At 44.7% G+C, this 13,198-nt stretch overlaps 1 protein-coding gene across 3 annotated transcripts in view; it reads right to left on the bottom strand.

Moving 5' to 3' along the window:
- Nucleotides 1–2,082: 2,082 nt before the first annotated feature.
- The window catches only part of ERC1 (ELKS/RAB6-interacting/CAST family member 1), a 278,215-nt gene continuing 267,099 nt past the window's right edge, over nt 2,083–13,198 (bottom strand). For all 3 annotated transcript variants that reach the window (XM_036400558.2, XM_036400559.2, XM_036400560.2), the window contains one exon: nt 2,083–8,870. In XM_036400558.2, the coding sequence (XP_036256451.1) occupies nt 8,733–8,870 (138 nt within the window). In that variant the 3' untranslated portion in view covers nt 2,083–8,732. The remainder of the gene's footprint in view (nt 8,871–13,198) is intronic.

Here is a 13,198-nt window from a genome sequence, read left to right as displayed (position 1 = left end):
GTCTAAAGGTCACTAGTCACATACGGATCATTAGCATGGGCAATTGGCTTTGATTACTGTTTTGGGGTAATCTTGGAGTGGCTGATGCCCCCCTACAGCTTCAATCCACACAAGCAAAAGCCATCTGCAGCACAAGCACAGCAGATCCTGTCAGAAATAGGAGATCCTAAATATGTAGCTTCTCCCAGTGGATTGCAGATGTGGTTTCAGCAGTCTCCCTGACTGGTGTGATTTAGAAAAGCAGGTTTTCCCAAGCCATCCTTGTTGGAGCACTGCAGAAGGCCCATGTTTAATCAGGAACCAGGGCAACACAGGGGCTGTGCACACCCCTACAAACCTATCTGCAAAGGAAAATGTTTCAAATCTGCGTGTGCTTGATCCCAGGGCTGACAATTTGCTGTTTCCACTGCTCCCTTGCCCTGTTCAGTGTCACAGTAGCTGCAGTCAACACAGACAATTCTGTTCAGATGCCTCGTGTTTTACTGCACAACGCATGAAATGTAACCTGATAAGGCACAAAAGGCATTTGCATCTTCTCTTTTCAGCACGAACAGTGTTATTGTTATGGGCCATCCAAAACATGAGTCAGCCTGCGGGGACATGGCCCTGCAACTCACCAAGCAGCAGAGCCAGGGCTGCAGACCTTAGCTCAGCTCTCCCTGCAGATGTGCTGCTCTCCCTGCAGATGTGCTGCCCTGCTGCTGCTGACTCGGACTCCTGCCCTTTCACTACTCCTTTAAGAAGGACAAGTCCTCCAGGAGTGGCGTTTGTGCCATTTATCAGACTGATGGGTACCTTGCTGTGCAGTAACTGGTTAAATTCATGTGGCATGTGGTTTCATTCAGCTGATCTGGACCGTGCTGCAGAAGCCAGGCACACCCTGGCCTGACAGGAATCACGAATCCCCTTCCCAGCCAAAGACGCCTGAGCAAACATAAACCAGACTGGGAACCAAGGGGCTGATGGACTCTTTCTGTCAAAGCTCCTGAGACCCTTAATCCCCACGCATCCTTTTTCCGCACACTGCTTTACATGCCTGATTGAAATCCAATCAGCAAAGGGAAGGGAATGTCCAGGCACTGAGATCAGGATGCCTGTTCCTGTTACACATGCAGTCACTTGTATTGAAACAAGTCAGGACCTCAAGAGCCTCATGAAATGATGAATCGAGGAAAATCAGAAGGGACAAGGCCAGCAAGAAAGCACAGAGAAAAACTGATTGTACAGACAGACAAAGGGAGAAAGAAATGGAGAGAAATTGGTTAGAAAGTGTCCCAACTTGGGGAGGTCTGTGCTGTCAGGGCTTCAGGATAGCTGCGGAGAATCTGGTGGAGTGTGTTTAGCATGGACATTGTTCTACCAGTGGGACCCAGTGTTGCAATGCTATTCTCTTTAGAACAGTCAAAAAACCCCAGAAAAATGAAATTTTTACACTGACATTTCTCAGGCATTTCTCATGTCATCAGAACACGTCTGGAGACTGGACACTGGGTAGAGCCCATTTCCACCAGCCCTGCAGAGAGCACAGCTCATCCTATGCCACAACACCATGACTCTCCTCTGCTCCTGAGGGACAGGACCCACATCCAGGTTTCACCAGGAACATGTTCAATAGGACAGTCTTGCTTGCCTTCCCACAGCAAGGCTTTCCAGCCACGTTGCTGTGGAAGATGTGATCCCGACACTGACGCAACACACGGGATGCACATCTGGAATTCAGTCACCCATTAGCAACAGTTAAGTCACTGACTTGGGAAACAGGCAGGAGAGACAAAGGGGACAGCTGACTGTAACAGCAGCTATTTTATCTCCACTCACCTGACCTGTGAGGTTATCTGGGACACCCCTGGGATTGCCAGTTGCTCACCTTCACCTTGTAGGCAGCCCCAGCTGTGTCCATGAGCATTCCCAGGCACGTTGTGCAGCCAAACCCCAGCAGGTTTGTCCCACTGCTGCAGGTGGGCAACAACTGGGACCTCAAGCCTGCTGTCAGGGAACAGCCCTGCAGCCTACCTGCCCTCCCATCCTGGGCACTCAGGAGAGGACACCAAGCAACACACACTGAAATAAAGACAGGGCCCGGAATTTTTAAATAATTTTATAATTTCCTGATGAACTTAGTCTGTGAATAAAAAAAGAAGAAAAAAAAAAAGAACAAAGTGTTTATATTATCAAGGCAAAGTTGAATATAACACATTTTCTTTGCAATTTCATTATCCTGTCAGTAACATGACTCCAGCAATAAAACACATACGAGTTGAAGGCAGCGTGCGCGCTTTGCATCACGGACACCAATGTCTCCCGCTGCTGTCACTTCCAAAAGGAATTCAAGCACACTAGATCCCATCCCTAAAGCCTGCCTCCCCCTCCACTAAAGTGCAACACGTCTCTCCCAAGGCAAATGAGGGATCTGCGTCTGTGGAGTGGATGGGGCATCCCACAGAATTCGACTCCACAGATGATTTGTGACCTTGGTGTGCAGCTCTCCTCATTCGCTGCCTCGGAAGGAAACGGCAATATACTGTTCTAGTGGGCTTGGAGCAGCATGTTGGGCTAGCACAGAAGTTACTCCCCTGTTTGTGGTCCCATTGGATTCGTCCTCCTCCAGCATCTGGACAAATAAAGGCATCTTACACTAAAGCCTCCCCAGTTATACTGTAATGAGTGTGTAGTGAGGGGCCAAATGCAGCCACCCCTGGGCAGGGAGGGAAGGAGGACTTGGCCTTGTCCACAGAGAGCTGGGAAGATGGGGCAGAAATAAGGAACAATGTCTACTTTTAAAATTTAGCTTCAAATTTGGTTTTTAAGATAAGCACATTTTATAACAAATAAGAGTATACATGACCAATAGATCCATTTTTTGCCAGTTTCCAAGTGAAAGAAACCAGTGTTTTGAACAAAAAGCCTTACCAAAGCACCAAGAGCCTAATGGGAAATACCTACTTAACAGCAAAAAACACTGACTTGATTTTCAAGATCGGAACTAAGCTTGCAAAATGGGGACAAACAGGTTAAGTTTGATAATAAAAATACATTCACTTAATGAAATTCTTTACCTGTGTTCATAGGTAAAGTGATTTGTCAGGGTTTTTTCTGTTAACCTTACACACCAGTTTAGTCTCATGTTGTTCCTTTCAAGCAATGCAAGTCTGTGATGCAACCAGAGCAGAAAGTGGCTGCTGGTCCTTTCCTGCCCCGTAACCTGCTTGGGTACGTGACCAACACCAGAGGCAAGGAAATACAACTTTGATAATGAACCTACACACAACTACCTGCACTACCTGATCTGCACTTTCTCATGTCCCTGGCATCAAGGGGTGGGATGGAGAAAACAGAAAATTTGGCCAAAGCATTTGGCCCATTCACATCAGTGGTTCCCATCTTAGGGGACACCTGGTGTTGATAACTGTTACCAGAAAAGATTGACTTCCAAAATACTGTTTCATTCTGCCCATTTCTGTCTTACACATGTACAGTATAAACCTGGGAAAGCAGGAACTTATACAAGGTTTGTAACATTTCCTAAGAGGCCAAGCTGCCTTGGACCTCAAAAGCCTGTGAAAGGCAACTGGTTATAATTATAAGCCCACATATCCTTTTCGTACAATCCCGAGAGGAGGAGTCATGGCTTTGTTGCTTCTTTACTTGAATTCCTTTTAATGAGATTTATTTTTATATATTTTTAAAAACACATCTTTTTCAGTTCTACTACTATCTTTTGTTTCAAACCGACAATAGACACACATTGTTGGTAACTGCCCCAGCCTTAGGACCACACAGACAATATCGACAAGCAGAAAACAAAACAGGAAAAAAACACCCCTGAAAAAGTCAGGGGAGATACTGATGACAGGGTTACAGCACTCACCACACACACTGGAAAAAGTCAGGATTTCTGAGTTTATGCTTTTGACACTAAAAAGTTTTGAAACAGTTTTTCTCTTTTTTTTTCTTAGTTTTAAAAATAGTCAGCGGATACAGCCATTTTGTTCAGAAGGATCTGCTGTTGCGTAAGGTTCCTTCCATTTATGTGGAAAAAACAATTAAAAACATCGTTTTGCTTTAAAAAACCCCCTGACACTCCTCTTCCTCACCACGCAGATGAGAGGGGTCAGCAGAGTTGGCCTTGCCAGGCACGACGCCCCCGATGCCCTGTGCCCGGCCCTCCTACCACGGCTCTGCTGGGGCAGTGTTGGTTTTCCAGAGCCTCCCATGGCCTCTTCAGGTCCCTCTTCCAGTGGGGATGTTGAGCTGAGGAGAAGCTTCCTTTCAGTATCAGATGCCTTGGTTGTACTCTTTCCCTTTAGCATTTCACTGGAATAATTTCAAGGATATACACATTTTTGTATGTAACGACATTTTTGCTTTAAAATGGTATCAGTGCATGACTCCACATCCTTTGTAAAGACCCCTGCAGTGGCAGCAATTGGCAATTAGTACAGGAGTGGGGACTCAACCCTGTCACCCCTCATCAGATGTAAAAATTTCCCAACAAATTGAGCACTAGCAGCAGAACGGATGGGAATTACAGGGCAAATGAAAAGAGGTGCCCCTTTGGTTCAACAACCAGGGTTATCTCTACAAGATTTATGACATTTATGCTCCCTTGTGCAAATTTCAGAGCCCTGAAGTACCAGGAAGCTTTCCAGAGAAGGCATTTTCCAGCCATGCTACGAGAAACGGCGCGCGTGGTTCCGCGCATCGCGTTGGACCTTCACCTTCCGTCCCCAGGACTTGGCAAAAACTGGATATTCCAAAGAGGGTTTGGCATTTTCTGGAGTGAAAGCTGGTTAAAGGCAGTCAACACGAGAGAGAATACTTAGAGAAGCCTAGAGCTTCGTCGGGGAGCATGCCAGGTAATTCTTCTTCCAGCGGCAAACAGTGCTCATGTCCTCACCCTGCAATTCTAGTGTTATGTCCTTGTAGTGTTTTACATGAGGTTGGATTCAGAGGAAAGTATGGACTTGGGCTTGAGGATATCATGAACAAGTGTGGTTGCAGTGTCAGCTTTTACAGGGTACGTGGGCTTCAGAGGCTTCAGTTATTTTTTAGCCCAAGCCCTGCCAAAATGATCTACTTAATTTTCTACAAACAGCTCCTGAGTCCTTACATCTCTCAGTTTCTCTGCAAATGACAGCTCAGAAGAAAAAAAAGTAATATTAAAGCAGTTAAAACTTTCACAGCTCCTGTAGCAAATGAAACTTCATTCAACAGGAGAAGAAAAAGCAAATTTCCCCAGGGTCCCTGGGAAGGGGCCCTGATTTCCTAGAGCTGCTGCACTGCAGGACCACTGTGGTAGGAAACTGTCTGCATCTGCCTGGCTGCTGACACTTGGCAATAAGATCTTAGAAGAGCAGTGGTGGGTTAGGCAACTGGATGAGCATTGCAGGGTATGCCACATGTGGCCCTTCTCCCATGTGCCTCATATGCAATTCCATGATGGGTTATGAGAATAAAATCCCTTTGTTGCCTTAAGGCCAATGGTGTGGCACTCCATATGAGTGAAAATAAAAAGCTTTCAGTGGTCACATTCAGCATTAAATTGTGGCCAGCAGTACCTCCCAAACCCCAAAGTTCCTCAAGCTATTCACAGGATCTCTGTTGACACAGGATCAGAGGTTACCTGAAATAGTTCAATGGAGATCAAGTCGGATCAAGACTGTTCCTAAATGAGATCTGCTCCCTCCCTGAGTGCACTTCACAGAGGTCTAAGATCAATCTTTAAGATGGGAAGCCTACAAGACCTAGGAGATAACAGTGGTTAACGAGAAAAATCACCAGGGCCCAACAATTTGGATGGAAGGAACAGCAGGTGTGTGGCTGGCAGATAAAGGACCAAATGGCCAGCATGAAAACCAGCCAGGCTTGACAAATCCTCCCTGGGAAGAGGCCAGGAGATGTGTAAACAGCGAGCTTCCCCTGGCTGCTGATGCACAGATCCTGCACACGCTGCCCTCACAGCACCAGGCCTTTGGCTGGGGCACTTGGGGCCATAGAAATGCAGCCACAAGCTGAGTTAGAGATGCTGAAGAAGCAGCAGCACTTCCCTGCGATGTGTGGGCAATGCGGTAAAGCCAGGGAATTGAAATAACAGCCTGAAGTGATCACCCCTCACTCCATCCCCTCCCCCTGCCCCTGCCTCCAGCAGAAACGCTATCAAGGAACATCTCAGTAAGAGGTTTACAAGCAGGAGCCATTTGAACCATCAATAAGGGAAATTCCACAGCTTCTCACAGAGGAAGGATTGTTTTACAGCAGGGAACCAGGGCAGCTGGAGATTTGACCATATAAGTTAATGAGAGAGTCAGGAGGGGCGGCGGTGGCCGATGATGCCGGGCTGATGGCTCTGATGCTTTTACAGGCGGCATTAAATTCCTTGAGTGAGTAATTAGGGGTGATGAGGAAAATGCAAGAGGAAAGATTTCAAAACAACAGCTCCTATCGAATGGTGCTGACTCAAAGAATGGGACCAAAGGGGTGGCTCTGGGATGAGGCAGGGCCCAGCAGTGGTACAGTCACTGTCTGCTGCCCTTCCGGCATTCCGCCCTTCCACACATCCAGGTTCCCATTGCTCCCCTCACACACCACACCAAAAAAAGCTTCAGACACAGGCTGCTATTACAGGAAGAACTAAAGTTAGCTCTCCTGATTTGCAAAGCACTGGTAATTCCAGAAGAATTGGAAAAGGAGTGATTTGCCTCTTCTTTTGAGACTTACTTCTTCCTAGACACCCTGGCTATGAATGCGGCTCCTTCTGCTGAATTATTACAGTAGAATCAATGGGGATGTGATTTATTTTAAATAGAGTCTACAGGTACATAAGGCTGCAGTTTTGCCCAATTTTCACTGCTTGTTTGGGAAAAAACGACAAGGTACATCTTCCCTTATTCAAACTTTTGCTGGTCTCCTTTGTGATGGAAGCAACTGATCACTTCTAAAGATAAAAACAAGGTGTGAAAGACATACAGGCGAGCTGTGCTGTGGATCTGAGAGATGTAAGAAATGCAGCTTTCGTGAAAAGGCCTGGAACATTTTCCTTAGCATAACAGCTTAGTGATTAAGCTCACAATGTAGTAAGCTATATGGAATTAAACTGCAGGCTCTGAATGGGAGGTTTAGTGAGAAGATCTATAATTAGCTATTGACTAGAAAACCAAGATATCTTCCACTGCTGTGTTATTTGGTCTCCTTTTGCTTTCCCCTTGCTCTCTGAGGTAACATGAGCCAGCCAAAGGGAGCAGCTCCTTTAAGGAGCACATGGGGACATGTTTCAGGGCTCTGTCCTCCAGATGCCCCCAGACACACATAACCACTGGCAGCCAGGAAAAAACCTGTCTCCCCATTAATGCATAGTCCAAGAATGAACACCCAAGTCCTACTCATAAAATAGGATTTCTGACATTGCTACCAAACTGCAGACAAACTGATCTGGGATTTCAGGTCATGTTACCTATCAGCAGGAGGTGTAACGAGTGTCAAAGGTGGATGGGAATAAAACTAAGGCCTCTCATATACACAGAAGAATTGCACTGGTTTAAGTAAAGCTGTGATTTTACACCTATCTACTCAGCTGGGTGCCAACTCCAGCAGAGATGCTCCTCTTCGTAAGGGTTATTGCTCTGAACTCAAACTCATTCCCCCTCAATGTAAGCTAAACCAAAATAAATTAAATTATAATTATAGTAAGAAATATGCTACTGGTTTACCTAACTTAGTTTTAAAATTATACTTTTAAGCTAAGTGATGCAAATTTCTCATTTACAGAATGCTTAAGACTATTCTGACGACAGTCAGTGTTCACAAAGTCATAGCCTGAAAAACTGGACAAACTGTACAAGTTAAAGCTGGGAACTGACCTGTTGACCACACCTGCTCAAAGGGAGAGAGCTCTCTATAAAGTAAGAACATAGGAGACACAGACTTATGATGAGAAACCTCATCTAAAACCCCCCAAAAATCAAAATATGAAAACAGTTACCTCAAAAAATGGCCCACCTAGCAATTCAGAGTCAGACCAGTGAACAATAAAATTCCAAGTTAAGTAAACAGAAAGTACCAGTATGCCTACCTTTTCTCCCAGCTGCTAGATGAAATGACTAACAGGAGCAAGGAGGGAAACTTTCCTTTCCTCACTCTGTTATTGAAGAACATAAGAAGCATTGAGACAGGCAGCAAGACCTGAGCTAGCTGATGCTGGCCAGCCACGAGCCATGATCAGAGCACACTCAGGTTTGGTTTTAGCACTATGAAATTCAGGCTTTCAGCTTTCATGAAAATAAAAAACAGGAAGGAGGAAAGAAGACAAGAAGGAAAAAGCAATATATTAATGAAAGGTGAGGGCTACTCTTCTGCAACCTCATGGAGAACTAGAGCTGCTTGTGTTCAGTGGATCCCCTCTTCTTTGCTCAGTAGACTTGGAAGAGCTCTGCTTAGCTGTATCCAAAAGTCACCACCAACAAAGTCAATGGGGAATTGGATTCTAAAGTAGAAAGGCAGTGAGAAGATGAATACAAAAACAGCTGATTAATCATAGACTGGAAGAACCTAGAGAGCATGTAGTTCTTAGAAGGGGCTTTTTTTTTTTTTTTGCCTTTGTTTTCTTTGTCAAAGGTGCACCAGAAGTTTCTGTTCCATGTTCTTTCACACTGCTCTCCACTCCCTCCACTCCCATGGCTCTGTGGGCTGCCTGGCCTTGGCCACTGGTGTGCTGCTCCGTGGGCTGGTGGCCGAGGTCACGAGGACTCCTCGAGGGCGTTGACGACCTGCTCCAGGATGTCGGGGCAGTGATCCGCGATCTGCTGCAGGATGGCGTTGGCAAACTCCTGCAGCTCCACGCTCTCCCTCTCCCCCTTCTCCAGCTCCTTGTGCAGCTGCAAGGACACACAGAAACATGGTCAGCCCCTGCTCTGAAATGTGCTCACTGTGTGACAGCCCTGCCACACCACCACTTTGGGAAGGGAACTAACAGAGGTGATGTGGCATTCACATGTTCTGAAAAATCCCTTTGCCCAGGATTTTTCTCCTGGGAAGCTGAGAAGCCTCAGAGAAAAAGGAAAACAATAATTATCTCATTTGCTTCTCCTCTGTTTTGCCCCTTTAAAATGTGTTTGGAGATTGTTTACCAACAGGGGATTGTTTCATTGGTTTTTGGTGTGAGTTGTTTTCACTCTTTGGCCAATCAGGGCCAAGCTGTGTCGGGACTCTGGAAAGAGTCAAGAGTTTTCATTATTATCTTTTTAGCCTTCTGTAAGTATCCTTTCTGTATTCTTTAGTATAGTTTAGTTTAGTATTCTTTAATATAATATAGTATCATAAAATAATAGATTAGCCTTCTGAGAACATGGAGTCAGATTGATCATTCCTTCCTTCATCTGGGGGAAACACAAATACAATAAGATGACACATGCTGGACACTTCCGGTACCTGCATCATCCCTTGGTGGCCCTGTCACCTGGAACTGAATGCTCTCCATCCTCTTTATTTCACTTTTTCATTCTACAGGACCAGGCTTGTCACCTTCCCAGTAAATACCGTGTCCACATGACTTAACTACTCCTGAATACATGGTTCTATGATAAATGTAAGAAAAACTTCCTCTGTAGAATGTTTTTCTGAAGGCAACCATATTGCAGGAGCAATACGACAGCTTGCCAGTGTATTGCTTTAAATAGCTTGACTTTTATTCATGAACAATGGGATGTTTCACAGGTCATTACTTGAGAAGTATTCCTGATCTGAAATTAATAGGAACGTCACATAATTATACAAAATGCACCCAAAGTTAACTAGAATTCTATTTTTCCCAAGGAATGACTAATTTTCAGAAACTCTCTTTCCTAACTCAGAAGATGACTACGCACAATTGCAGTGGAACATACACGATTTTTGTTTACTAACTCTGCATTTCCTGTTGGGTCATTCGTTCTTCAGATCCCTATAATTGGCTCAGAACAGGACACAGAATTTCAAACTTTATATTATTCACTCTGTCTACAGTTTATAAACAGTTTCTCCAACAAGTGGTGTCCCAAACCATGTCACACAACATATGCAAACACAGCTTTTAGCTTTGAGCCTAATGCCATTGCCAGATTTAGGGGCCCACAGAGTCTTAATAAAGAGCAGGAAACATCTGCCTTCAGTAACCTGCTTGGCTGCCCAGCAATTGATAAAGTCCATGCTGGCCTGTGAACTGTGCAAAATCCCAAGGAAGGCTGTAATTTGTGCAAGCATTATAGGGATTACTGTACTCACAGTGGTCTAAGGACCTCAGAGAACAAGGAGAAGCAGCATCCCTTACTAGGTCAGATGATATGGATAGATAGGCTGGATAAGCTCTCAAGCAGACAGCCCTGCCCTGTGCTATATACCAAAAAAGCTCTTTCAATTTTTTAGTGATAGGATTTTCTTCTAATGAAGTATATTCCCTATGAATATAAGACAACCATATATGTAGCAGGTACATCCACTTAAGATGGATTCTGAAGCTTATTTCCAGCTTCTGAAGCCAAAATTCTTTGTCACTCTGAGCTGCTGTGAGCAACCATCTTATCTTATTTGAACCTTCTTTTAAATTGTGTGGTTTAAAAAAATTAATATCTGACAGTTCTGTAACATTTCTTATTTCAAAGTGATTAGTATTTTTATTGGAACTCTACTATGTTAATACAAGACATGGAAAGAATGTCAAACTGGCATTTTTCATGCCTGAAGGGATAACTGTTCATCAGTATACAAATTTGTTGATCTGAGTTTGGCACTTGTGTAACACTGCTCAATGCAGGTTTTAAAAAAAGAGAATTATTAGGCAGCAGCACAGCAGGGATCATTTTACCACTTTAAGAGCACGATGCAGTGGCAAAGGTTAGATTTCTACAATTAAAATTCTAATCAGATACAACAGCATATCTCTGTTTAGTGATGGTATCAAGCAAAGCACAGCAGATTGTTTCTGCAAGAAACACTGCTTTAAAACAAACAGCCTAAGAATGACTATGGAATAAATAAAAATGCTTTTCAAGAAAGTTATGGTGCAGGCTTCTGTAGACAAAAGTGTGAGAAAGGAAATTAAAAGGGCAAATGTGCTACACTGTTCCCTTTCCTAGGCAGGGTAGCATATAGTAAATTATTGGGGCTTTGCATGCTGAATGTTGGTTTAATGTGTCCTTATGTGCTTTGTTCCTACTGGCTGCTGCACTCACACAACAGCCATAGGAACCCGAGAGGGGCTCCTGCCAAGAATCACAATGCAAAGGCAACCTGATCCTGCTCTGTGGAGTGACATGAGCTGGGAATGGGGAAAAGAGAGGGGAGGGAGCGCTCTGGGCTCAGGCAGGGCTCTGGGGGAGAAAGGGGGGGCTCAGCAGTAACCCATAATGGCTCAGGAATGGCAGGCTGTGGATGGCTGATCAGCCTGGTTCCAGCAGCCTGGCAGAGGCATTAGTCAGGAACTTACCATGGATGGAAAGGTCCAGTCAGCAAACAGGACTGAGAGAGGCAGAACAAGCAGCCAGGAGTGGTGCTGGATATTAAAAGCCAGGATTCAGGGATTCAGGGACTGCTTCTGAGGCTGGGGGTTGCAAGCCTGGTGAGATCCCAGGTGGGCCCAGGTACAGCAACCACCCCACCCCTGGTGCATTCCTGGGAATGCTCTGAGCCTACAACTCTGAGACAGGGCTGCCTTGTGCTTCTTGGGCCAGCACAAAGATTGCATGGAGCCATCCATCAGAAAGATGGGAGCCCATGGAGCTGGGAGAGAGCAAGCAACAGGAGAAAGAGCCAGCATTATCATTCTCCTTATCTGGCACCTGCAAGGGTCCTGAGCTCTCAGTCCACAGCAGGAGAACCAGGAGAGGGCAGTGTTAGCAGGGAAAGCAGAGGTCCTGCACCACCACCACCTGCCCAGCCAGCACCCCTCTTCCTGGCCTTTCAGCCAAATCCTCCAGGTGAAGGACAAAGCAATTAAATTAATGAAATATTAAAGCACCTGCAAGAGATTGAACTTCAAAACTGAAAGAGGGTTGGTGGACAAAGGAGAATCCTCCAGGATGTTGTCTTCAGTGGGGCAATACTGCAACATCAGTGAAGTCTCAGTTCCTTGTTCTACTAGTCAACATTTATGTATTTATAAGATGCCTTATAAAATCAAGATAAGCCCAACAAAAGAAGCTGATGCCAAAGCTAATAAATCAAATGCAACCAAACAAAAGCAACCAACTTAACCACAGGAAGAAAATATTTCCAAGAAGAGAGTTTTTGACCACGAAGAGCCCAAAAGGAGATGGCTCTGAATGCTGAAGGCCAGCAACAATACTTTACAAATTAGCACAGACAGAAAGTCTACACAGCTGGCTGGCAGATGTCTGTGATGAAATGTCTTTGGAAAAATAGCAATGATAGCCTTGAGTTGAGTCTGCTAGCTTCAGAACAGCAAGATTTAATACTGTGATTCCTGCTTCAACAAAGACATCTTAATTGACTCTATGGCTGGTTTGAGCATTTCTAGAGCAGGGATATCATCTCCATTGACGTCACTGCTCTCGGCAGCAGTGGGAGCAGCACAAGCCAGCCCTCCATCCACCCAGGGGAACATCCAGTTCCCAGTGCCATAACTGGATTCACCTGCATGTTTCAAAGTCCAAATTTTAGGGAAGCTTCTCTGAAAGTATTAATATCTGCTCCTGGTTTCCTAGATTTTTCCAGTTCTAGCTCCTGGTTTCCTAGATGTTTTTTTCTTGTGACTGCAAGCTGACATGGCGTTATCCTCCCCCTGCCATTTTTTCTATGGAAATAAAGAAATGTGAACAATCCTTTTTTGTTGGCATTTCCAGTTGAGGATATGGGGAGATTCACATACTTGCCCCAAAGAAATGACCAAAAATGAGAAGGCAAAGCCAGATATGTTTTTTGTCTAGTTGATGACAAGTAAGAATAGACAGTTCAGAAAGGAAAGGACAGCAAGGACCCCAGAAGTGCTTAATAGTATTTATCTTTGGACAGAACAACAGAAATGGCCTTCAACATCTCAGGGGAGAGAAAGCTTGCAGATAATCTGCAATAGATTCAGACACTTTTCAGCACTGCTGCCTTCCTTCCTGTGTTTAGAGCAAGTCATGATAGGAATAATTTTCCATTTATAGTTAAAAAAATCCCTAACAATTCACCATTAATTTAGCTTCTCTGTTCCAAGATATATCAG

This window comes from Molothrus ater, chromosome 5 (assembly GCF_012460135.2).
Source record: "Molothrus ater isolate BHLD 08-10-18 breed brown headed cowbird chromosome 5, BPBGC_Mater_1.1, whole genome shotgun sequence".
Classification (NCBI taxonomy): Eukaryota; Metazoa; Chordata; class Aves; order Passeriformes; family Icteridae; genus Molothrus; species Molothrus ater.
This window is presented reverse-complemented; position numbering and strand designations above follow the sequence as displayed.